The 26013-nt window shown below is 38.4% G+C and overlaps 3 protein-coding genes across 26 annotated transcripts in view; 2 read left to right on the top strand and 1 right to left on the bottom strand.

Annotated features, from left to right (window-relative positions):
• On the top strand, positions 1–21259 carry TOMM20L (translocase of outer mitochondrial membrane 20 like). Of its 12 annotated transcripts, none has more exons than XR_014242988.1 (5): positions 1–170; positions 399–477; positions 5733–5814; positions 8998–9140; positions 20446–20530. XR_014242988.1 is itself a non-coding variant. In XM_082386737.1 (5 exons), the coding sequence occupies exons 1-5, from the start codon at positions 35–37 to the stop codon at positions 20455–20457; spliced, it is 375 nt and encodes a 124-aa protein (XP_082242863.1). In that variant the 5' UTR covers positions 1–34; the 3' UTR covers positions 20458–20584. The 12 variants fall into 12 exon arrangements, 10 of the variants coding, with proteins under 10 accessions (XP_082242863.1, XP_082242860.1, XP_082242857.1 ...); XR_014242989.1 differs by lacking the exon at positions 20446–20530 and adding an exon at positions 13706–13740; XM_082386737.1 differs by having other exon boundaries at positions 399–442; positions 8998–9098; positions 20446–20584.
• On the bottom strand, positions 10082–23809 carry TIMM9 (translocase of inner mitochondrial membrane 9). Its single transcript, XM_082386762.1, has 5 exons — positions 23666–23809; positions 21266–21354; positions 12211–12275; positions 11761–11856; positions 10082–10756 (listed from the first exon to the last, which is right to left on the bottom strand). Exons 3-5 carry the CDS (start codon positions 12247–12249, stop codon positions 10622–10624), a joined length of 270 nt encoding a protein of 89 aa, XP_082242888.1. The 5' UTR covers positions 12250–12275; positions 21266–21354; positions 23666–23809; the 3' UTR covers positions 10082–10621.
• Positions 23810–23905: 96 nt separating this feature from the next.
• Positions 23906–26013, top strand: part of KIAA0586 — a 106889-nt gene continuing 104781 nt past the window's right edge. For 3 of the 13 annotated variants that reach the window (XR_014242958.1, XR_014242959.1, XM_082386416.1), the window contains exon 1: positions 23906–25192. Coding sequence is in view for 8 of the 13 variants with exons in the window: in XM_082386416.1 (XP_082242542.1) it covers positions 24937–25192 (256 nt within the window). In the remaining 5 variants the exon portion in view is untranslated. The remainder of the gene's footprint in view (positions 25193–26013) is intronic. The other 10 variants (XM_082386424.1, XM_082386423.1, XM_082386417.1 and 7 more) reach the window with 10 other exon arrangements.

Below are 26013 nucleotides of genomic sequence, written 5' to 3'. Positions count from 1 at the left end.
CCCTACGCTCGACTCGTGGGACGCCTGCGGCCGGATGCCCTACGTCCGCACAGTCCTCGGCCTCCTGTCGGGCCTGGCGGCCTGTGGCGCGGTCGCCTTCCTCGGCTACTGCGTCTACTTCGACCGGAAGCGGCGTGGCGACCCCGCGTTCAAGCTCCGCCTGCGCGAAAGTGAGTGCGACGGCGGCGGAGGCGCGGCGGGCCGGGCTGGGCGGGCCGCGGACGCGCTGACCGGGCCGGTGGCCGCGCTGACCGGGCCGGTGGCGGAAGGGCTGACTGGGCCCACGGAGCGAGGCCGGGCCGCGGGCGCCGCCGCCGCCGCCGCCGCCGAAAGGCCCGGGGGCCGCACGCCGGCGTGGGGACGGCCGCCGACCAGCACGTGTCACGTTGTGTTTGCAGAAAGAAGAGCCCAGCAGCAAAAGGCTGAGGGACGGGGCGCCCAGGTGAAGTGCTTTAGCGACGCCGAGGTGGCGTTACAGTGAGTAACCTCCCGGCGATGCAGATCCCGGCTCGGCCTCAGGGTTCCAGGCCTTTTCCTGAGCAGCCATTTCCCAGCGCCTCTCTGCCTGCCCTCACCCCGTTTCCGCTCAACTTACGTTTAGTTTTTATTGTCCACTGCGAAAGGAAAGGAACGAAGGAAGAACCATTTGGGGTCGTGAAAAGGCAGCTATACAGTAAACGTGGTAGGAGAAGGCGCTCCGTTTAGTTTATAAAAAAGAAGAAAGAGGAGCCTTTGCCCTGCCTGAGCAGCACCAGACACTTAGAAACCCACGCCGGGCCACGGCCGGGTGACAGTGCCGCACCGCCCACTCCTGTCCTACTGGGCCTTTCTTCTTGCTCAAAAGCAGAACATATCCTCTTTTTCTCCAAAATGGAATTTGATGAGTTGTTTTTAAAGATAATCACAATCATCTTAGCGATCGGTCCAATTTAACTAACACATCATTTCCCAAACAGAGGGTTCTTAGGTCCTTCTATGAATTTTCATTCATTCAGTCGGTCGACGCCCATTTGAGCGCTTCCTACGTGTGAGGCGTTGTTCTAGGTGTGGCAGAGGTTAGCAATGGAGGGGGAAGACTACCCCCCACGTAACAGGAGCACAGAGGAGGTAGAGGATCACTTTCAGGGCAGGGTTATCATGGAGGTGTTCTACGGATCTACTGCTCCTTTAACCTTAGTGGCTTAAAACATTATCTTATTTTGCTCCTGAATCTGCAATTTGAGTAGGGCTGGGTGGGGATCACACCTTTCTGCTCCGCTCAGCTTCAGCCAGGTTGACCCCAGGGCTAGGTGCTGGGTCATCTGAAGGTTCACTCCCTCACACGTTGGGCAGTTAATGCTGGCTGGCCACTTAGCTGGGACTATTGCACAGAACACCTACACATATCCTCTCCATGTGGCATGGTCTTCCTCACAGTATGGTTGATGGGTCCCACTGGGCAAGCAAGTGTGTGATATATTTGTGTGTGTGTGTGTGTGTGTTGATACACACAGTTGACCCTTGAACAACACAGTGGTTGGGGCAACGACCCTTCCCTCAGTCAAAAATCTGAATATAACTTTATAGTTGGCCCTGCGTATCGGTGGTTCCAAATCTGAGAATTCAACCAACAGCAATTCAACTGTAGTGCCTATTTATTGAAAAAAATCCACGTATATGTGGACCTGGGCAGTTAAAACCCATATTGTTCAAGGGTCAACTGTATATATGTATTTATACATATATTTGTGAGAGAGAACATGTGGGCGCGTGCCAGGTGGTGCCACTTCTACCGCATTGAGGCCCCCTCAATTTCAAGGGGAGAGGAAATAGCCTCTGGCTCTGGGAATATTGCTGTGGCTGTTTTTGGAACATGCAGTTCTTCACAGAAGACTTTGGAAAAGAGGTGGCATCAAATGAGTGTGGAAGGATGTGTTAAATTTGGGTCCTGGTTTCAGGGGAGACAACATTCAGGATGAAGGGAACTGAATGTACATAAAGGTGCAAAATGGGGGATCTGCCAGGCCTATTCAGTAAATCAGTTTGACAAAGGAGTCCCAGTGGGGGATAGTGGGAGCTGAGGTTGGAGAGCTAAGTAGGGGCCGCATAGGAGAAGGCTTTAAAGGCCAGGTTAAGGAATTCAGATTCAATGGGGGAATTACTGAAGATTTCTGAATTCAGGAATTTTTTAAAAAAGAAGGAAAGAAAAAAACTTTTTAGGTTACATCAAGCAGGAGTGTGCTAGATAGAGTGGAGGAGAAGAAAGTTATTGCAGTAGTATAGGTGAGAGGTAATCAAAATCCTGAACTGCGGTGGTGTCAGTGGCAACCGGTGATGAGAGATGTGAGATAAATTTTGCAGAAAGAATAGATAGTTCTTGCTGACTGATGAAAGGGTCATGGAGAGCAGGAGTCAGAGATTTCTGAGGTTTCAAGATGGAGTCTATTAGAGAAAAAGGTACAATTGACAAAGTTAAGAAAGCAGGACAGGGAGTATCCATGGCTGGGCATGAGAGAGATGCTTTCCCTGGGGCAGAGCCTGGGTCAGCTCCATGTCTCTCTCCTTCACTGCCCTTATCCATGGTTGAAGTTACACCATTTGTTTGTGTGATTATTTGATTAATGCTTTCTATTTATTAGAATCAGCTCCATGAGGGCAGACCTTCTCTGTGTTTTTACTCTCCATTGTCTCTCCAGTGCCTAGAACAGTGTCCGGTACATTGTAGGCGCCTAGCAAATATTTGTTGAATATTGTTTATTGTAGGCAGAGAGAAACAGCTCATGCAGAGGCACAGACTATGAAATTGCAATATTTAAAGTGTTGTGGCCAAAGAGATAGCTGAGTGGTAGTTTGGTGTCTTATTGTGGAGGGCTTTGAATGCCAAACCAAAAAGTTTTGATATTTTTCTGTCGTGGCGGATAACCAGTGATGGTGATTTTATTTCAGAGAATGGATGCAATTTTTTTTTTTGGAGTATGGGGTGGAGGAGGGAAGTCAAAGGCAGAAACATCAGTGGCAGTCTAGGTGGGAAATGATGAAGATCTGGATTATTTCAAATGAAGAAGAGGCAGAAGCAGGATTTTTCAAATGTTCTTTTATATAATCCTCATAACCACTCTGTTCTTCTAGTTTTATAGATGAATAAACTAAGGCACAGAGAGATGTCTCTTCCTACTTCCAGGATCTATCTTCCTTCTCACACCAGGCCCTTTTTGTTTCCCAAAGTATGGTCTGTGGTCAATCTGCATTAGAGTTACCTGGGGCATTTGTTAAAATGTAGATTATTTGACCCAAGCACCAGCCATTCTGATTTAGGAGGTCAGGGGTAGCCCAGTGGTTATGGGGGCAGTGATGCTCAGACTTCAGAATTTATAAGACTCTTCTGAGGAGCTCATTAAAAATGCACATTCCTGGGCTCTACTTAGAGAGACTGATTTGCTAGGCCTGGGTGGAGCCCAAGAAAACTGCAGTTTTAATAGCTCCTTCAGCCCACCCTTTGTGAAACGCTGCTCTCAGATTCTGCATAATCCCTCATCTCCCTGGAAGCTCCTTCCCTTCTCCATAAGTGATCTCAGGTGTACTGCTCTAGACCTGGGGCCCCAAATTTTGCCTGCCTGCCAGACTCTAGCCTAGATGCTCTGTTGGCATCTCAGCTTTGTGTGTTCAGAAGTATATTCATCATCTCGTCCCTTGCCACTGTTCCTCCTCCTCTGTTTCCTTGTGATGCTTCTGATAGCCCTAGGCTCCCTGCTGTGACCCAGCTCATCTTGCTTAAATATCAACCTCATCTTCCACAATCCCCTTATTTTTCTGTTGTCTCATACCCTATTCCCTTTCTATTTCCATTGCTCCTATACTACCTCAGGCTTTTATCACCTTTTACCCAGGATACTGTAATAATTTCTTAACTGTCTCACTGCCTCTTTTCTTATGCTCTCAGAGTAAATTCCTTCTAAACCGCAGCTGTGTATATGTAACACTTTGCAGTAGCTCCCTACTCTGCAGATGAAAGACGAACCCTCTCAGCTTGGCACCAAGGACTTCGCACCATGGGTGCCTTCTGTATTGACAGCCTTATTTTCCTAAGGATTAGAAATAATACATGGAAAGTTTTCAGTCCATAGCTGGCCTTCAGTAATTGGTAATTATTATTGTTGCTCCATGCACCCTATCATAATCCAGCTACATAAGCTCACTTGATATTTTTCCCTGCAGTTTGGCGTCACTTGTACTTTCTTCATCAGACTTTCACTGAGCTTCTGCACATCTCAAATGCTATCTTTTCTGAGAAACTTACCCTGATCTTCCAACCAGATGGAATGTACTATGAGCCCCAGAGACATTGGACTTTGTTGTTAATGTGTTATTGATCTCAAGCATACTTGTCTTTTCTCTTGGTTAGACTCTGGGCTCCATGGGGATGGGCACAGGAGTCTTGCTCTCCTTCCCCTTCCAGCTCTCCTTAGAGGGTCCTGCTCTTGGCTCACTAAGTATCTGTTGAATGAAACCTGTGGTTGTTACTGATCATCAGCATGTTTGCTGATAAAAGCTTAACATATGATCTCATCTGCAGGTTTATGCCATTTAAAAAAGAGAATTCTTGGGGAAAATAAACAGAAAAACTCTCTGGATAGAAAAGACTGAAGCTGAAGTGACTGGCGGTGGAGTTGATACTTTGGGCTAGAGATTGACCACTTTAGCTTTAAAGGCCAGCCCTTGGCATGGTACCAGTGATGATGCCATCCTGTGAACCTCGTCACCTTCGTGAACCAGCCTGCAGCAAACCACAGCATCCTTCTGAGTATCACCAGCTGCCCGGCCAGCCCCCGCCATGCCCTTTGCTAAATCAACAAGCACGGTTAATACCCTAGGCAAGAAAATAGGTTTGCAACATACAAAGAAAACTACCTTTGTTATAGTTGATTACAGTGTGATTTCTCCTATGTGTACTTAGCAAACTGGGTAAAATATGGATGAAGTTATTACAAACATCTCAACCAAACTTGAATATGCCATTTTTTTTCATTTGTTTGTTTTAGGAGGGAGCTTCAACTTTTTTTTTTTTTTTAAATTATAACATGGGCTAAATTTAAGAAATTACCCTAGTCTTCTGACTTTATTTCTCAGAGTTGTTAGATCTAAATGGCAATATAACTCATGAAAGTATATTGAAAAGTACAAGAGCTGATATAAAATGGTAATCAGGGTTCCAGGTGTCAAGGGATTAGAGAAGCTGAAGAATAAAACTGGCCAGGCTGCAGCCTGGCAGACGCTGGATGTGCTGGTTTAACAAGGCACCATCTAGGAAGGCCATCAAATGTGCACGATGACAAGTCACCGCCATCGCCTGCTGTGTATTCTTTTTTTTTTGTCGCCTGAAATTATAACTCCATTTTAAGAAATTGTCTTAAATATAAAGAACAACTGCATTTGTCATGCTTGGATTTAGAGACTAGATTCAAGATGTGCTTTTAAAATAAAAGTTAAGGGACGTCCCTGGTGGTCCCTGGTGGGGTAAGACTCTGTGTTCCCAATGCAGGAGGCCCGGGTTCGATCCCTGATCGGGGAACTAGATCCCACATGCATGCCGCAACTAAGAGTTCGCATGCCACAACTAAGGAGCCCGCCTGCCACAAGTAACACCCAGTGCAACAAAATAAATAAATAAATAAATAAATAAAAAGTTAAATAATTTTGATGAGTAACCATATACCTTACATTTATTACTGTTAAATATTCTGTTACTCTTTTAGTTGTGGGATCCAGCAAAGAATGAAAAATTACAACAACTTTTTCTGCAAGAGGTACGAATGGGAGAACTTTGGTTATCCAGAGGTAAGAATGTAAACATTCTTTTGTAAGCAGTTATTTATGATAATTTACATTTGAGAAATATTTATGCATTGGTATTTGTATGTCAGATAACTTAACTAACTAGACGTGTTAACCAACTTGCTTCAGTTTAAGAGAAACTGTCCCAGCATTTCCACTTTATTACACTGTTCCAGCTCCAAGATGTTATAGTTAGTGTTAGTTTTGGTTGCAGTCTTGGAAGTGGGCAGATGGAGAAGCAAAGCCAAATACAAGAACACCTTATTTACTGTCAGATAAAATTCTAAGTAAGTGAGTTTTCCAAATGACTAAATGTTGTATGAATCAAAACTTAAAAAAATTTTAACTACTTAAGGATACTCCCTGGATATAGGGGCAATTAAAATACAAAGAACCTTTCAGCTTTAACATTTTTTGAGCTGGGATAGTATAAATATGGAGAGGAAAATTATGAGTTATAAAACAATTATTTTATTACATTTTATTTTTACTTTATGTTTAAGAGCTATCATGTAATAGTTTAGATTTAGAGGTGAATGTTACAAATATTGAGATGATGAAAACAAAAATTGCAAACTTGAGTTTTTAAATTTTTCTCTCTCAAAGGTGATTAACATTATTTCTATGAGCCCCTAAATTAGCACTTTTAGGGTTATATACTTCTACTATATTTTACTTCTGAAATTCTCATCTTGGTTGCTTATTCTTTAAATCCCCCACCAAACCCAAAACCAATTACATAAGAATCTCTGGGGTGGGACCCAGGCATCAGAATTTTTTTTTCTTTTTTCTTTTTTTTTATTGAAGTATAGTTGGTTTACAATGTTGTGTTACTTTCAGGTGTACAGCAAAGTGATTCAGTTATACATATATTTATCTATATCTGTTCTTTTTCAGATTCTTTTCCCTTATAGATTATTACAAGATATTGATTATAGTTCCCTGTGCTATACAGTGGGTCCTTGTTGGTTATCTATTTTGTATTTAGTAGTGTGTATATGTTAATCCCAAACTCCTAATTTATCCATCCCCCTCTCCCCTTTGGTTACCGTAAGTTTGTCTTCTCTGAGTCTATTTCTGTTTTGTAAGTAAGTTCATTTCTGTCATTTTTTTTAGATTCCATATATTAGTGATATCATATGATATTTATCTTTGACTTACTTCACTTAGTATGATAATTTCTAAGTCCATCCATGTTGCTGCAAATGGCATTATTTCATTCTTTTTTTTTTTTTTTAAATAAATTTATTTATTTATTTATTTTTGGATGTGTTGGGTCTTAGTTTCTGTGCAAGGGCTTTCTCCAGTTGCGGCGAGCGGGGGCCACTCTTCATCGCGGTGCGCGGGCCTCTCACCGTCCTGCGGAGCACAGGCTACAGACGCGCAGGCTCAGTACTTGTGGCTCACAGGCCTAGCCGCTCCGCGGCATGTGGGATCTTCCCGGACCGGGGCACGAACCCGTGTCCCCTGCATTGGCAGGCGGATTCCCAACCACTGCGCCACCAGGGAAGCCCTATTTCATTCTTTTTTATGGCTGATAATATTCCAGTGCACCACATCTTCTTTATCCATTCCTCTGTTGACGGACATTTAGGTTGCTTCCATGTCTTGGCTATTGTAAACAGTGCTTCAGTGAACATTGGGGTGCATGTATCTTTTAGAATTATAGTTTTCTCCAGATGTATAGGCGTCAGTATTCTTTAAACCTCCCTAGGTTATTACAGTACACTGGTTGAGAACCAGTGTTCTAATGCAATAATTTTTCACCCAGTTTTCTGTAATCTCAGTTTTCTGCACTCCCTTCTGCCACCACCCCCAGTTTTTCCTACTTTGCTGCCAGGTAGTTCTGTAGCCATCTCAGTTGTGTTTATGTCTATATAACCAGAGGGACGATAGAGCCAAAAGTTTTAAGAGAAATTTCTGATTAGCTGATTTGATTGCATTTATTGGTTGGTTGATCTAATTAACCAAACTGATTATTGTTTTTAGGTTACATTAGCTCCATCAACTTGCGAGGCACTATTATATCTTATTCTTTCTTTAAAAGGTTTGATACAAAGTGTTTATTTCCTACTTATATTAAATATGTCAAAATGTCAACTTCTGTTATTACATAACACCTGAAGACAGGCAGCACACTATAGTCTCAAGGTTCAGAAAGTTAGGTTCTGTTACTAATTCTGGCATTAATTAGCTTTGAAACCTTAAATTATTTCACTGATCTTTGCCTGTTTCCTAAAACGAGGTAGTGAGACTAAGTGATTACATGTTTTAACTTAAAGAGAGACTCTATCATTAATTTCCACTCTTCACAAATTTTCATTCTTAGTTACTTTACAGCCAATCATCCTAAAACTCATTTTAAAATTAAAACCACCTAGAAATCAAAGTTCATAAATCTCTTCTCTTCCCCTGGATATGTAATCCATGTTACACTAAGTCTTGTTTCAGCTCTTTGATAATACAATCTATGTTTTAAAAGTCTCATTTAGCTAGAACATCAAGATGTTTCACCTGTAATACTTCATCGATCACATATGTAGAGTTAAAGATAACTTGTGTCAGTAACAGCAGACCCCAGCCTTTTTAAAAAACTCAGTACCTCCCTCTTGCATACCCAAATAGCAGAACATGAACACTTCCAATTCAAGAGTGCACTTTTAAATAGTAATTTGGGTCAGAAAGTTATTTAATTGGCAGCTCAACATTTTCCCCTTTACACTCTTTACTCTTTTTGCGACTTGTTTAAATAATCTTTATTTTTTTTTAAATATTTATTTGGTTGCATCGGGTCTTAGTTGCGGCATGTGGGATCATTTGTTGCGGCATGCGGGATCTTTCGTTGCGGCATGCGGGCTCTTCGTCGCGGCGGGTGGGCTTCTTTCTAGTTTTGGTGCACAGGCTCCAGAGCACGTGGGCTCAGCAGTTGCGGTGCGTGGGCTCCAGAGCACGTGGGTTTAGTTGCCCCACAGCATGAGATTTTAGTTTCCCGACCAGGGACTGAACCCATGTCCCCTGCATTAGAAGGCGGATTCTTAACCATTGGACCACAAGGGAAGTCCCCTAAATAGTCTTTAGTTTGATGTGCTTTTTTAGTTTCAGTGCTTGGTGCTTTCTTGGTAATTTGTAGAATGTATATTTTGAAGAGCTTTAAAATTCTGCTCTAAACTTATAAATCTGTTTCAGGGGAGCATCGAATGGGGGTCGAACATCTCAGCAATGCCCTTTTGGTGTGTGGGCAACCACAGGAACTTCTGAAAGTTTTCAAACACACACTTCCTCCCAAGGTATTTGAGATGCTGTTGCGCAAAATTCCCCTTATTTGCCAGGTAAGCACATACTTAATTATCTTTGTGAAATGAACACTGTAAATAACCATGTTGGGCTTGATTACATAGAAACAGCAAAGTATTGATATGTGTGTGAATGGCCCAAAGTTTTAAATGAGTAAGATCTCTGAATTTTTGTTTGCTTTTCTTGTCTTAAGATGAAACAAGCTTATTCTTTCATGTTCCTTTGACTATAATGAATTGTATATTTTGAGTATTATACATGTTTCAACATTTCAACTTTAAACATTGTTAACACTGTTTATCTTTGTACTTTCAAAGACATCACAATTATTTACTGACTGCAATGTGAACAGAGGTCTCTAAGTTACATGGTATTGCTAGTTAAATGACCTAATGGCTTAAAAATTAGATGTAATACAGAAAACTGTAAATTATCAAAGCAGAATACTTGTACTTTCCAATAATATGACAAAACATAGAAATCACTGGTAAATTTAAACATATATAGGCTAGTTAGTGTTCTCTTGAGTACAAGTTTATATTGGTAAATATAAGCAGACTGATACCTATTAATAAATTGGCTCATGAATGGATATCATTTGATACCAAACTGCTGGGTGTACTTATGCATCAACTAGAGTTTCCTGCAGTGCTTGGATTTGTTTTAGGATTCATTTAGCTCTAAGACACTACTTTAACTTTGGTTTACTTTTTATTATATTGATCACATGCAGTAGCTGAGAGTACACTGTATATTGTTGGTCTGACTTGGAATCATTCATGTTGGATTCTCAGCTTTTGAATAAAACACAAAGCAATATAGTCTCCACTAAAGCACAGTAATCAATTCTTAAACATTCACAAGCTAGTCTCAGATGGGATGTTTCCTGAAGATACATGAAAATGTAGCTAGGATAAGAATGTGTGGTGCCCACCCGGACACAAGAAGGGAGGCAAGAAAAGGATCGTGCATTAAATTGATTAGCAAGTAACTATTTTATGTATTTACCAGCAATTTGAGGCAGACATGAATGAACAGGAATACTTGGAGGATGATCCTGATTGAAAAACATTTCAATGTATCCACAATCCAGTCAGAATGCTGTGGTACTATATAGTATAAACTGCTCAGTGATATTTCCATTTATTTTCCTTTTAGTAATAAAAATTTTTTTTCTATCTTATACATGATTGAACACATATTTTGCTTTAAAATTAACAGTCATAATTGAAGAAACCATGGTTTATTTCTCTAATCAAGTGACCAAGCTGCTGAATCTTAAGGCCTCAACAAGTGTTGCATCTTATTATTTTCATTGAACAATAAGACCCATTTTGATGATTATTCTGGTAAATAGCAATTTTGTTTTCCCAGTGATTTCTGTTTGCCAAACAGTCATGACAGATTGTTTAACATGGTGGCTACTGCTTTCATGGGATTCTGTCAGGTGAATCCTCATTTCCAGTGCAACAGGTGTTGGCAATCTTTCATCAAAAGTCCATGCATTAGGACTTCTCTATCGTGGTTGGCCAAGGAGTCCTGCTTTGGCAGCCAGGGCTTCATTCTGCTGAATATGATATTCCTGAAATCTCATAGATATTCGTTGAGTCATTTTTAAATATTTCTGTAAGCAATGCTCTGAACAGGTGGTCTAGAAATAAAAAGATCCAAGAGGCAATACAAAAGTATTAATTAAAAGAAATTGCATCTATTCTAAAAGAATATAACCAGTGGGTACTTTTCTTTTCTTTGAATATATCTGAGAATTAAATGGTATTAATGAGTAGCAAGTGATCATAGCTTTCAATTGTTAATACTTTCATCCATTTACAAAAATTAATATATACTGAATGCTTACCAGTTTGGAGGTAATAAAAACAATGGTAAGTAAGTCCCTGCCTTCTGGACTAGATTTTCTGCAGGTATGTTTCAATATTAACTGAAATCCCACATTCCCATCTCTTATTCTGATTGTTAAAATGTAGGCCCAGTATCAGGTTTGTTCTTTTTTAATGAGAAACTCCATTCTCAACATTCTTAATTTTCAACTTTTTACTTTTTAATAAGACTATTGTACTTAGCATCTCTCAAACTTTGTCATTTATTTAACAAACACTTATTGATTGCTGGTTATATGTTAAGTTCTTGGCATGAATATTTATCAACATATTCCACTGGAGGAATTTTATGTCTCTTTTAGCCAATATATAAATGTTTTGAAGAGGATATTAAAAGTTAAGACTTCTAATAGGATTAGGCAATATGAGCCACCAAATTCAAGCTCTACTTTTTCCAAAATTAACCTGAGTTCTCAAGGTCAGATAGGAAAGCCATGTCAAGTTTCTCTAGCCTGGCCATCTTGAATGAAAGCTAATTATTAAGAATCTTTGCTTTGGAACAATGTATTCAGCAAGTCCCAGGCATCTTCTCTGAAAAAGTCTGCCGTAGTTCAGTGTGGCTGTGATATTAAATTTGGCATCGTTAAACTCAGTGCCACGGGTCTTTGGCTGCTTCAAGTTCCTATGAGCAATGGAACGTATAAAAGGTAGCCTAAATTCCTGTAATAACTAGGAACAAGCAAAATGCTTAGGGGGATCCCATTTATATTGTTTATGATGAGCTTAGAGAATTTTTAGTGGGCAACACTTTTCATACCTCTTCAGGTTTTACTTCTCTTGTTGTGAAGTCTTTAACACAGTCCAAAAAGCAGGTTTCTGTAAGTTTATTGTAGGTTCCAAGAAATTCCTTAAACTACAAACAAATCAGAAGGTTCTTTAATATTTGGTTTTTAAAACAAAGATGTTTTAAATACTGATGTATTTAGGCAAAATACCCTGTAATACTTGAAATCAAAGGTTCTTTTGCTACCTTAAATGGGTATAATATGATCTACAAAATATAGTCAGATTTTCTAGTTGAATATTTATTATTTCCTGGATTATCTTTCAAATTATCTGAAAAATGAATATGCTTCATATCATTTAACATCCATCTGTGGAAATGAAATATAAATAGTTATTTTGTGAGATCACTTACTGACATGGTTATATCCAGTAGTGCCTTAATTTTTTGCAAAATCCTTTTTCGTTAATTATAATACCTTACCTGTTTTATCTGATCAGATTCTGGTATTTGTGCAGCCATATTCTTTTGGTACGTTTATTAGTCACCTGATTTAAAAGTAAAAAGTTTGTCAGTCTGTATACAAATGTCTTTAGGCTAGTTGAAGGTAATCAAAACAAGCATAGATTTTGAAATAGCACTGAAACAAGTCTACCTGAAATTATTGTTTATATTTTATAAATTTCTGATTATGTAATTATATGCCCCACCCCCAATCTCCCAAGTCATTAATAAGAACCTTACAGTTTAGAACTCGCTTTTCTTAATGCTAGCTATGAGAACCAAAGGCCCTATCTAAATCTCCAGTTTTAAGACAGTTTGCTCTGTTACCTTGCAAAGCTACGTATTAAAGTCCCATGCGTAGTAGGGTTTTATGGGAAAGAGCTCTCTGGTGTCTTCCTATAAGTACTTAAGTTAACTATCCCCCTGGTTCCTAATACAACTTAGATCCGTGCTACTAAAGATCCTTTTACTATCTCTATGTAAATGCAAAGGTTCTATTAATTAACAAACACCATCCACTTATTAATCAACAACACTCATGAAAGAGAGTTCTAAAAGACTCTAAGAGGATGTCACAGGAGTTGTACATTCTACAGTTCAAAAAGGGTACTCACAGAGACTTACCAGAAACTTCTGAACATATGACACTTTTGATCTAACTTGGGGGCAACAGAGAAGTGAAGATAAGGAAGTCAAAGAGTGTTTCTGAATTACTGGGATTTTCACATATCCTAAATGGAGGACCCAGGATCAGTTAATTCTGATGTAAGAATGTATCACGTTATTTACTTATTCTATCCTGGCTAGTTCTAAAACAGATGAAATCTCATAAACTGGATGTGTATATCATTCTTACTAGTTCATCAATTATTATTTAAAGTGGCTGTGAAAAGCATGAAATTTTCATGAAGCTCGCATGGAGATTAAGTAGGAAATTCAAGCTTAGGGCAGAGTGTATGCTACTATCATGAAAGAAAATTTTCATTTTGATTAACAAATACAATCAATGGTAATTCCACTCCAGCATTCCCAACCATGTATAAAACTTTACCTCTTTTGCATTTATTCTTCCCTCCTCTTTTGTCCTTATCCTGTATGTTCACAAGTATTACTGCCATTTTTAAAAAGTTATTTTTTCCACATGCAAGGGAAAGCACCAGTTCTTTTCTATTTGCTATCCTAGTCTCATTCCAAAATTCTGACTGTCTATACTTCAGAGAATCTCTGGTTTAGTAGTAACAGTTATAAACTATCTTTTCTATTAAAATTCTTCGATATCTGCTACGAACAATGCAGTAGAGGTTTCAGATTAGCCCAACATTCAGGCAACTAGTGTTCCATAAACACCTAAAAAGTTACCAAGAATGCTCTTTATTCCTATTTTACTTCCCAGTTTTATAAATAATATATATATTTTAACCACATAAACTACCTGAAAAATACCAGGAATTAACCGAAGGTCACAATTTTTCAGGTATTGCTGTGACTATCATCATTGATAAGTCCCAGGTAAGATACTTCCATTATAGTTACTCTTTGCTCACTTAAGTCATGAAACACTGATTCCACACCCTCCAACTACAGAACTGCATAGAAATACAAACCTAATTATTCCATTATTTTCTAATATCAACTTCAAACTTATTTACAGTTTGAGATCTCAGCAGTTACTATTTTGCTAGATAGATGTGGGTAGATATTCATTCAGTAAACATTTATTTAATGTAACAAGTACTGTGCTAGTTATGAAACCAGCCATGCTTCTGAGGTAAGATGCATCTTTATAGCTGCTATAAAATTTTATCACTAACCAGCCAAGAAGCAGAGAATCCTGTAAGTATATCATACAGTGAGGTTTAGGATTTGTGCTTCTGGGAAGATGGGGTAGATGTGCTTTTCCCTATTCTTCTCACTAAGTACAACTAAAACCCCTGGACATTACACATAAAACAAACATAAGACTAAAAAGTAGAGAGGAGAAAGTATATTAGTTAGGGCCCTTGGGACCCGAGAAACATCACAGTAGTGAATTCTCTCCCTTGTCTGGGGTCTCATATATCACACACTTGGAACTGAAAAAGCTGGCAATCTGCAAATGCCAGTTGGGGTAGTCAAAAAGCCCCTCCCTACCCCCAGCCAAAAGTCTGCCTTCTCTAGCCAAAAGGCTAGGAAAGGGGAAGCCTATAAAACAGAAATCTTTTAAACAATAACTGCTGTACTCCAGGCCAACACAGAAAAAACTTTGGTTCTTATCCCCACCCACATCAGCATAAGCCAGATAAGATTTCCACCCTTACTAGGTTGTAACGAGACACTCCAACTCCCACACCAGAGTAGTGTCAGAGAAGGGTGATTAGGGAGCAGGGACTTTAATTCTTGCTGGGCATTAATAAGGACCCCTCCCCCAAGTGTCAGTGGAAACTGCATGGGGAGCCTAGACTTCCACCTCTGTTGTCAGTGATGAAGTATCTTTCTCCCTCCCCTCTCAGGTGGTATCAAAGGAGGCCTAGTTGAGATTCAGGACCTACATACTGCCCCATGGTAGTCAGGCCACATGCCCTCCTATGGTGTCAGTGGAGGCCACATGGGGAGTAGTAATGAGGCACTCCAGTCCTCAGCCAGGGAGACACCAATGAAGGCCTAGTAGAGAGCCGTAACTCCTACGCTCACCCAGCAGAAGTGAGGAACATCACCCCCACCCCCTGACACACACACCCACACCCCACCCACCTTCTCTAGTGACAGAGTGAGGAACTTGGACTTCTACCCTCACCTGGCAGTAATAAGGTGCCCCCCCCATGAAGCAGTGTCAAAAGCAGTCAGCTAGAGGAGAAGGTTTAAACAAGATCTAGAGTCTCATAACACAAGATGCAAAATGTCCAGGTTACAAAAAAACAGAAACAAAAAAAACTCATTCCAAGAACTAAGATCTTAAAAAAAAAAAAAGATGTCAAACACTGAGATGAGAGATGTTAGAATTATCTGACAAAGATTTAAAAATAGCTATTATAAAAAATGCTTCAATGAATAATTAAGAATGTTTGAAACAAATTTAAAAAATATAAAACTCAGCAAAGAAATATAAGATATCAAGAACCAAATGGAAATTTTAAGAAGTGAAAAATAGAAAAAACCAAAAGAAGCTCAACAGACAGAATCAACAGCAGATCGGAGGGGACAGAAAAAGGAATCTGTGAAGGAAGGAGGAAAATAGAAAATAGAATTATCCAATATGAATAACAGAAAAATAGAATTAAAAAAATGAACAGAGTACCAGGAATCTGTGTGACTGTAACAAAAGAACTGACATTTGTTTTATTAGAGTCCTGGAAGAAGAGAAAGAGGGCAGGGCTGTTAAAGTACTAAAATAATGGCTGAAAACTTCCCAAATGTGGCAAAAGAAGAGAAGCTTACAGATTCAAGAACTGAATTGCATTCCAAAAAGCGTAAACACAAAGAAATCCACATCAAGATACATCATAGTCAAACATTTAAAAACTAAAGACAAAAAATTTTGAAAGCTGCAAGAGAAAAGTGACATCTTCTATAGGGGAAAAACAATTAGGATGATAGCAGATTTCTCATCAGTCAACCCAGAAACCTGTATCTAGCAAAAACATCCTTCAGGAATGAAAGTGAAATTAAGATATTCTCAAATGAAGGAAAACTAAGAATTTGGTGCCAGCAGACCTGCCTGAAAAGGATTAAAGTTCTGAGCGGAAAGAAAATGAAAAAAGGAGACTTGGGACATCAAGGAGGAACAACATAGTAATAAAAATAGGAATAGGTACAGTACCCTTTCCTTTTCTTCTTGAGTTTCCTAAATTATATTTGACAGTTGAAGCAAAAATTATAAAACTGTCTAACATGGTTCTAAATGTATATTTTAAATGGGGAAGGTAAAGGGAGGTAAGGCTTTCTCATTTCACTGAAACTGGTAATATGCTGACACCATTAGACTGTGATAAGCTTCGTATATGTCATGTAATACCTAGAGCAACCACTAAAAAAGAACATAAGGAGATACACTCAAAAACATTACAGATTAATCAAAATAAATTACAAAAAATATTCAAATAATCCACAGGAAGGCAAGAAAAGAGAGAAACAAAACCAGAACAAACAGAAAATAAAAAGTAAAATAGCACATTTAAGCCTTAATAAGCAATTACATTAAATATAAGTAGTCTAAAGAATCAATTAAAAGACAGATTGGCAGAGTGCATTAAAGAAATGACCAAGTATATGTTGTCTATAAGAAACTAACTTCAAGTACAGTGATACAGACAGAGTGAATACAAAAGGATGGAAAATGATTTATCATGCAAGCATTAATACAAAGAAAATAGTGGATATATTAATATCAGATTAAGTAGACTTCACAGCAAAGGAATTTACCAGAGACACAAAAGGACATTAAGGGTCAATCCACCAAGAAGACATAGTACTCCTAAATGTGTATGCCCCAAGCAACAGAGCTGTAAAATATGTAGAGAGAACTTAAAGGAGAAAAAGACAAGTATAGTTGCAGATAACAGGAAAATCTCTGAACATCTGGAAAATAAATAACGCTTCTAAATAATCCATGAATCAAAGAGGAAGTCTCAAGGAACTTTTTAAAAAAGTCACTGGACTGAATGAAACTGAAAATACAGCATATTAAAATTTGTGTGACACAGCTAAATCAAGTGCCAAGAGGAAAATTTTATAGTACTAAATGCATACATTAAAGAGGAAATGCCTCAAATCAACAATCTATTTTTTTTTCTTTTTACCTCAAGAACCTAGAAAAAGAGCAAAATAAACCCACAAAGCATGTAGAAGGAAGGAAATAACAGAAATCAACAAAAATGAAAACAGAAAAGCAACAGACAAAAATCAGTGAAATAAAGAGCTGGTTCTTTGAAAAGACTATAACAGACAAACCTCTAGCAAGACTAACAAAGAAAAAAAGTCACATATTATCATTATCAGGAATAAAACAAGGTATAGTACCATAGACCCTGCAGATATCAGAAAAAAGGATAACAGAACTATGAACAACTCTATATACATAAATCTAACAACTTACTCATGAATTTACAATTATCCTGATATCAAAACCAGACAAAGATACATACAAGAAAACTACAGAAAAATATCTTCATAAAATAGACATAAAAATCCTTAACAAAATAATAACAAATATAATTCAGTAATATATAAAAAGAATTACACACCTCTAATAAGTAGGGTTTATTCTAGAGATGCAAGGCTAATTCAATATTTAAAAATCAATAAATGTGATCCACCATATTAACAGATGAAAAAACAAGTCATGATCATATCAATTGATGCAGAAAAAGCATTTGACAAAGTCAGTACCCATTCATGTTACAAACTGAAAATTAGGAAGAGAGGGGAACTTCTTCAACTTGGTAATGTGCACCCACAAAAAAATCCTACACCCTGTACTACATAGTTAATGGTGAAAGACTGAATACTTTCCCCTAAGACAGTGAGCAGAGCCGGATGTCTGCCCTTACTACTCTTACTGAATATGCTGCTGGAAGTTCTACCCAGTGCAGTAACTCAAGAAAAAGAAATAAGACATATAAATTGTAAAGGAAGAAAATAAAACTGTCCCTCTTTGCAGATGACATGATTGTGAACATAGAAAATCCCAAAGAATCTACAAAGAAACCCTAGAACAAGATAGTTCAGCAAGTCAGCAAGATCACAGGATACAAGATAAACATGCAAAAATCAATTGTAAAAACTAATTTTCAGTGTTACTGAAATTAAAAATACAATACCATTTATAATCACTCAAAAAGAAAAGATTTATGGGTAAATCTAACAAGGCATGTACAGGACTTGTATGCTGAAAACTACAAAATGCTGATGAAAGAAATCAAAGACTTAAATAAATGGAAAGACACATTGTGTTCATGGATTGTAAAACTCAGCATAGTAATGATGTAAATTTTCCCAAAATTGATATACAGGCTTAATGCAATTCCTATCAAAATCCCAGTAACATTTATTATAAATATAGACAATTATTTTTAAATTTATATGGAAAGCAAATGGACTTAAACAAATTCAAAAAAAGAATAAAGTGGGAGGAATCAGTCTACCTGATTTCAAGACTTATTACACAGCTACAATAATCAATATTGTGTGATTTTGGTGGAAAAGCCGACACACAGATCCATGAAACAGGATAGAGAACCCAGAAATAGTCACAGAAATATGCCCAACTGATTTCTGGTAAAGATGCAAACGCAGTTAAGTGAAGATAGCCCTTTCAACAAATGGTGCTGGTACAACTGTACATCCATAGGCAAAAAATTTAACCTCAAAGTAAGTCTTTCACTTTATATAAAAATTATCTCCAAATGGATCTGGGACTCAAATATAGAACATAAAACCATTAAAACTTTTAGAAAAATAGAAAATCTTTGGGCTTTAGGGCAAAGAATTCTTAGACTTCACATCAAAAGCAAACTACGTATCTGATAAAGAACTAATAACTAGACAATATAAAGAAGTCTGCAAACTCTATAGTAAAAACACAAATAATCCAATTAGAAAATGGGCAAAAGACACCTCACCAAAAAGATATAGATGACGAATAGGCACATGAAAAGATGTTCAACATCGTTAGCCATTAGGGAAACAAAACCACGATATATATAGCATTACACACCTATCAGAATGGTTGAATTAAAAAATATAGTGACACCACCAAATGCTGGTGAAAATGAGGAAAAACTGGATCACTCAGATATTCCCTAGTGGTAATGTGAAGTCATATAGCCACTGTGGTAAACAGTTTGGCACTATGTTAAAAATGTAAAGGTACAACTATCATATCATGCAGCAATTGCGTTCCTGGGCATTTTTCACAGAAAAATGAAAACTTATGTTCACACAAAAACCTGTACATGAATGTTTATATACACTTTATTCATAACAGTCAAAAACTGGAAGCAATCCAGATGTTCTTCAACAGGTGAATGATTAAACAAACCGGTACACTCATACCATAGAATACTACTCAGCAATAAAAAGGAATGAGGTACTGACACACGCCAACAGCCTGGATGAAACTCTAGAGGATTATGCTGAGTGAAAAGCCAATCCCACAAGGTTATATACTATATGATTCCATTTATATAACATTCTTGTAATGACAAAGTTACAGAAATGGGGAACTTATTAGTGGTTGCCAGGGGTGGGGGAGGAGGAAAGTAGGTGTTACTATAAAAAGGCAACATGAGACTTTTGAAATGGAAATGTCCTGTACCTTGACTGTATCAACATCAATATCCTGGTTGTGATATTGTACTACAGTTTTGTAAGATGTTACCATTGTGGAAAGCTGGGTAAATGACACAAGGGAACTCTATTTTTTCTTACAACTGCATGTGAATCTACAATAATCTCAAAAAGTTTGAGGTTGCCCAGCTTTCTAATCCCTGCCAAAGAACAAGGTACAGTGTGCATTGTGGTAAATGTTAGCAAATGTTCAGAACTAGAGTTCTTTTGGCTTCCTACTCAGAAAACAGCCTGAAAAGATCCAAGAACTGGTAAGATAACTTTTGTGGTTAGGTGTTAAATGAAGACTTTGTTTTGTGGGAACTTAAAAAAAAAAAAATACAAGAGCAATAAAACAAGAATTAAAGGAACCTGGTTTACCAGCAGGCCTCTAGCTGAAAGCACAAAAGGTTATCCAAAGACCTGTTCATGTTCGCTAATTATAATGCCAAAATCAGCTTCTTTTTCCTGTTCCTATCCTAGTATTTCTTCAGGTTAAAATTCATATATAATATGACTTTTTCAAGCAGAGGTCAGAGAGGCAGAAAGTATGAAATCTTTAAATGTTGTGTAACACTGCTGACTCTACGTCACTTCCCTCTTGGTATACAACTCATAGTGACAATTGATGATTGTTATTGGGAAGTCTTTGAAGAGATATAGATGAGGAGCACCCCCAAATGTTGTTTGTATGAATTTTCTTGATATTGTCTTTTAATATACAGTCCTTAACAGTATATCTCCTCCTTTAAATGAAATAAAGTATATCATAAGAGTAATATAACCTATTTCTTGAGAATTTGGAAAATAAAAAATATTTCTACTACTCAAAGACCACTGTGTTAACATTATGATTTCCCTTTCTCTAGAATCATTCAATTATATATTTTATTTTTTCAAATATCTTTCCAGACCCACAGCTGAACTCAAGAGCTAACAGTCAGGGGACTTCCCTGGTGGTGCAGTGGTTAGGAATCTGCCTGCCAATGCAGGGGACACGGGTTCAAGCCCTGGTCCGGGAAGATCCCACATGCTGTGGAGCAGCTGAGCCTGCAAGCCACAACTACTGAAGCCCAGGCGCCTAGAGCCCGTGCTCCGCTACAAGAGAAGCCACTTCTTTGCACACAGCAAAGAAGACCCAGTGCAGCCAAAAATAAATAAATAAAAATAAATAAATTTATTAAAAAAAAAAAAAAGCTAACAGTCAGCAGTTTTCTTAAGTCTGCCTATATCTCCAAAGCTCTTCTCTGTGGTCACCAATATCAAGATTATGGTATACCTAAGTGAAGGCAGTTGTTCCTAGAAAATATTGGAGACGGTTGAGTGAGTAGATGATTTTCAAATTTACTTGCTAGTTTGTGTCTTCTGAGTCTTCCAGCATTCTATCTTGCACTTATTTAATCATTAGTTATGTTGACTGACAAAGTCCAACAGCCATACAAACCACCTGATAGTGAGAAGCGGTAGAAGCAATGTGGCTGCCCTTTTATTTGGTCCTAATTACCAGATATTACAAGCAAATGTTTGGTACTGTAGAGGCAAATATCCAATCAGGGGATACCTTCTGGTTATATCCCTGAAACCTGAAGAGGGAGGGAAGGGATAGAGAGTTCTAGCATCTCTGGCTTGGGCCTTAGGAATGATTACAGCAATGCTAAGTAATTTTTGTGTCAAACAAAATATATCATAAAACCAGGGAACTTAAGAGAATTGTTAGTCATCAAGCTCAAACCTTTTCTGATGCATGAGTTTCCTTTCTGTTCTGGAAAAGTAGTTGTCCAACCCTTGCTTGAATGTCTCCAGTGAGGCCTGATTTCTCACCTGAAAAATGAGGGGATTACAATATGACTGCTGAGGCCCCTTCAAGCTTTAAGTCTGTTCGATGAAATCTAAACTTCTGCTGGCTAAGTCATTTTTTGAAAAGCCTTTTCCTTTTCAATAAGTGAAATCAGTTTCCTCAAGCTGTTCTGAGGTTACAGTTATTTAGCATATGTGTTATTATGTATTAAAAAATACTTAATATCCTATTTTGCCAGGTAATTTGGATGTTCAGGTGAACACACAAGGACAAACAATTCCCAGAAATTTCTGAGTATTAGAAAAAAAAAAAAAAAACTAATCAGGATGTGGTGGGGAGATACCCTCCATTTAGTCTTTAGAATCATATGCAGATTTTTACCAGGTCTGGAGCCAAATTTCTAATTCTGTTCAAACTTAGTTTACAGTAAGTGATTCTTCTGATGTCCTTGACCACTATCACTATAATTGATCCTGGCCTCAGCATGGCTGGTACTGGTAATTGGTAATCTTGTGATTCAGGCAAGGATCATGAATGGATGATAAAACTACTGGGTGATAGGTTGGGGAACAGGATATATGCATTGTATCAAAGCATCTCCACAGGTTACTTATCACAAAAAGAAAACTGTCCCTTTACATTGGGAAGATCTGCCAGTCACCACCTTAACCGGTGTGGTACCACCTATGTGCTATTCTTGACAAAAATGTTTGATGTGATTGATTATGAGGGAATAATTAGGAACAGCCATAATTTGGGACTATGTGTAAGATGACTAGACTGGTCTTTTCTAAAAATTAAAGTCATAAAGGAAAGGGGTAGAAAGGGCTGTTCTAGAATATGAGACTAAAGAATTATAACTAAACAGTTGTGAACTTTGGAACTCAAAACCATTTTTGAGTTTTAAAAGACTTTTTGGGATAATTGGAGAAATCTGAATATGTTATCTTAGGTGTGATAGTCATATTGTGGCTATGTAATAGTATGTTCTTAAGGAAATACATGCTGAAGAAATAAGGGTTAAAGGTCATGATGTCTGCAACTTGTAAGTGGTTCAGCAAAAAAACCCTGTATATCTCTCTCTATATGTATATATAGAGATATGAGAGTGGGAAAGAGAAAGCAAATAAGTAAAAGTGTTAACAACAAAAAAGAAATGAAAGAACAATCTTGTGAGCCATGTTTTTTGTTCCCGGGCTATCTGTTCTTTATTTGATAGGTCAGATGTCTAAACTGATCTGAACTAACTTGCTAGATTGACATAAAATAGGACTCTACCACATGTCCCTTTACTTTAGATCATTTGCAGCAGCTTTAGGAAATTGTGCCTGATTAACTGGCAACCCTAACTTATTAATCAGAGCAAAACATTCTTTTGAAAGATCACTGCATACTCCTTTTGGGTTTAAAGGATGGCTTCAAGTCCTTAAAGGATGAGCCTATGAGTACTGGACTAGATGGGGGCAAGACTACTTGGGTTTTAATCCCAGCTCTGATTAAAGGGTTGTAAGATCCAAAACAAGTCACATTTTTAATGAGTTTCTACGCCTATGAGCACACCTTAGAGTAGAGGGGAAAGGTCACTTTTTCTTTTACATATAAGTTTCACCTAGAAAATAAGGTAGATAAATCACCTCAAGTCTCTTACAGCTCTGACACTGTCATTATATCTTTTAATTTACATAAATTATAAAACAAATTGTGAACAGATACTACCTAAAAGCCTGGTAATGAAGGAAATGTAACTGAAATACAGAAACTCAAGATTTAAAAGGTTCTCTAAAGCTGAGCCCTTAAGGTCTCTTTTAATCCTAGGATTTCTTCTATCAAAGTAGACAGCTGAGATGTAAAAATAAATAAAAATTTGTTATTTAACGTTTACATCAGATTACATTTTTTGCTTTGATTAATCTTTTAGTAATGCGTAAAGGGAAACGTTTAAGTAATGCATCCTCGAAAATTAGCAAATCAGATAAGGTGTGTTGGCCCTGGTCTTCTGTCTAGAGAGAATTTTTCAGTTAAAGGAGGGTTCAGCTCAAGGTCACGGGGTGGATGCCTTAGTCTAACTCACTGTCCCAAAACAAGCCCCCGACTCCCCAAACCTGGGTTGAAGGTGGCTCTGAGCCTCGAATTCGACCCTCGCCACAGTGATGACACTGTTCCGAGGCAGGTCCCAAACCCGCTCTGGGGACGCGTTGCCCGGCTCCGCAGCCCCCCATAGCCCCAGGTACCCGCGGCGGCCTCCTTCAGAGACCCTGCCACTCTTCCTGAGGGTAGCTTGCAGCCCCCCGCCTGGAAACCCGGGATTCTGTGGACAGAGAAAAGAGACCATACTTAAGGATAGACTCTCGCATCCGACACCAGTAGGAGGTTGCGGGGCTGCGCTACCAGTCGAGTCTGGGGGCGGAGGATCTGGGTCAGGGCCGGCGCCGCAGCCGCTGGATGAAAGAGAACACGTGGGAATGGCGATGTCAAATAGCTCTTATACCTTACTTCGCCGATTCGTTATAATGCCGGAAACTCTAGAGGAAAAAGCTGATTTCATAAATGAATTTTAAAATCCCCTGAGAATTGATTGTTTTGATTGTCTGCTTAGACAAAGCTATTTCTGACTTTCTCTTCAATATCAACACGAATCTGTTGAAACTTTTTGTAAAACTAATTTACTTAATCTCGCGTCCCTAACGGTCTCCAGGAGCTACCCTGTAAACAGTCCCTAATAAACAAGATTGGTATTATCATCTACGTCGGGAGCTCTTCAGGTCTTGGATGAAACTCCCGAGTGTTATTCAATGTTTTAAGTCTTGTGGGGCAATGTACTGCCTTTAATAAAACAAAAAATTCACACCCGTTTTAAGCCTTTTATGTTGGGAGTTTGTTTCCACCCGGAGAGGGATGGAAGAGCACCGGAGAGCGTTTAGCTTTTTGGTTGGCTATTTGGGACGATTTCATGGCGCGCGTGCGTGTTGTGTCTGAAGGGCGGGTTTAAAAGGAAGTAGGTGTTGACCCGCGGGCAACTGAAGCTGTTGTCAGGTTAGACCTGTGACTCCTCTGCTGCCGAGGGTTCGGAAGACGCAGAGGGGTGAACTTAGGTGTCTGATGGTTGCTTCTGGAGGGGTGTGTAAGACTCTTTGGCTGAAGAAAGCTATTAAACTTCTTATGTGGGTGATTTTGAAAAAAATAGCATTTCGGTTTTACCTGCTTGACTCCCTCTTCTCAAATTTTAACTCCGCCTCCACATCTGGTTAGTTTTGCACTGCCATCTCTCCGGTTGGGGAGTGCTCTGTGTTATTGTTATTATTGCTTATGCGGCCATTCTCTTGCCATCCTCACTTTCAGATTCATTGGCATGGTGCATAAATAGACTGAGTGGGATTAATGGGTAAATATGTTCTAGTCGTCTCTAATCCTGGATTAAATACCAAATTGAAATTTCTGGCTTTGTGCATAGTCTGTTGAGACGTTTTATTTAAAAGTTGATGACTGCATGTTTCAAAATCACTTGAAATTCACGTTTTCTTTATCATACTCCCACTTTATTTCTTCTCCCCTACCCCTGCCCCCCCGAAATCCTCAAAGCGGTGAAAATTTTGTTCTGAAGTTTTATGGACCCAGAAGAAAATTCTGTTCATAATTGTGGGACTAGTTTTGTTACCAGTGATATGAAAGGCTCTGAGTTTAACCCGGAAAAGAAAAAAAAGGTTAAAATACCAGCGAGGAGACTTCGTGAGGTAGTTTCTCCAAATCAGGGAGATAATTTGGCTTTGCTGAAATATGAGTTGTCCCGTGTTCCTCCAGCGTTGTCTGCAAATAAACGTCTTCCTGTTAGAACTGGGAAGAGCTTGAATGGAACGTTATGTGGTATGTGATTCCAAATAGTTTCAACCAGTTTTCACTTCTGTAAATCTTTAGTCTTTATTTTCATTTCGTTTTTTGTGCTTCAAAATTTAGAGGACTTTTAATGTTTAAATTCCTAAATATATGTCTAGTTTGTACAGGCGTTTGAAAAGTGACCCCTTTTCCTGGGAAAATGGCCAGGCACCGACAGTCTACATCGAATAATATTGAACAGATAGAATGAATAAAACATTTCGTATTTTGTTTTTTCTTTGCGTGTTTTTGGCACACTATTCTTGTCCACATCTGTGATGGACACACTCAACTAGTGTGATGTGCTTACTTTTCACCAGTAGTGCTGGCTTTTAACCTTCTGTTTGGATAGTAGAAAAGCACAATTTCTGCCTTTTGATGGCTTCCATGTCCCAATTCACTTGTCTGGAGCTCCCTGAAAGTGAACATAGCATATGCTCTGCCCACTTCCCTGGTAATCAAATTAATGAATATAAGTGCAAGAAACGAAAGAATAAATAAAGCAGCTTTTATAGTGCTGCTTTTGAGGGGTACAGCATAACATAGGCCTGCTGTTAAATTAGGCTTTTATATCATGTGCATGTTTTGTTCCTGGCAAATGATTGTACCCATAGTTTGTCCAAATCCAATAGTGTAATGATATATTTTATAACATTTTATACTTATCTCATTTGATTGTCAGTTCTGAGCCCTTATTTTCCAAAATATCAGATGTAAAAACCTTCATCAGGATATATTTAAGTACATTTTAAGATTTTTGCATGAAGAGTGGCTTCCAATTTAATTAATTGCATTAATATGGAGTTTATAGT

Source organism: Balaenoptera borealis (assembly GCF_965194805.1).
Source record: "Balaenoptera borealis genome assembly, chromosome: 3".
Taxonomy (NCBI): Eukaryota; Metazoa; Chordata; class Mammalia; order Artiodactyla; family Balaenopteridae; genus Balaenoptera; species Balaenoptera borealis.
Note: the sequence above shows the minus strand (reverse complement) of the source record. Positions and strands in the feature narration are given on the sequence as shown.

Excerpts from the sequence above, each read along its gene's own strand:
- TIMM9 (XM_082386762.1), bottom strand. The coding sequence starts at position 12,249 with ATGGCTGCACAAATACCAGAATCTGATCAGATAAAACAG. Across the intron at positions 11,857-12,210 it reads AATCTGATCAGATAAAACAG|TTTAAGGAATTTCTTGGAAC; the intron begins GTAAGGTATTAT and ends ATTTGTTTGTAG. Across the intron at positions 10,757-11,760 it reads GAGAAGTAAAACCTGAAGAG|ACCACCTGTTCAGAGCATTG; the intron begins GTATGAAAAGTG and ends TTTTATTTCTAG.
- TOMM20L (XM_082386730.1), top strand. The coding sequence starts at position 35 with ATGCCCTACGTCCGCACAGTCCTCGGCCTCCTGTCGGGCCTGGCGGCC. Across the intron at positions 171-398 it reads CAAGCTCCGCCTGCGCGAAA|AAAGAAGAGCCCAGCAGCAA; the intron begins GTGAGTGCGACG and ends TTGTGTTTGCAG. Across the intron at positions 9,099-20,445 it reads AACACACACTTCCTCCCAAG|ACCCACAGCTGAACTCAAGA; the intron begins GTATTTGAGATG and ends ATATCTTTCCAG.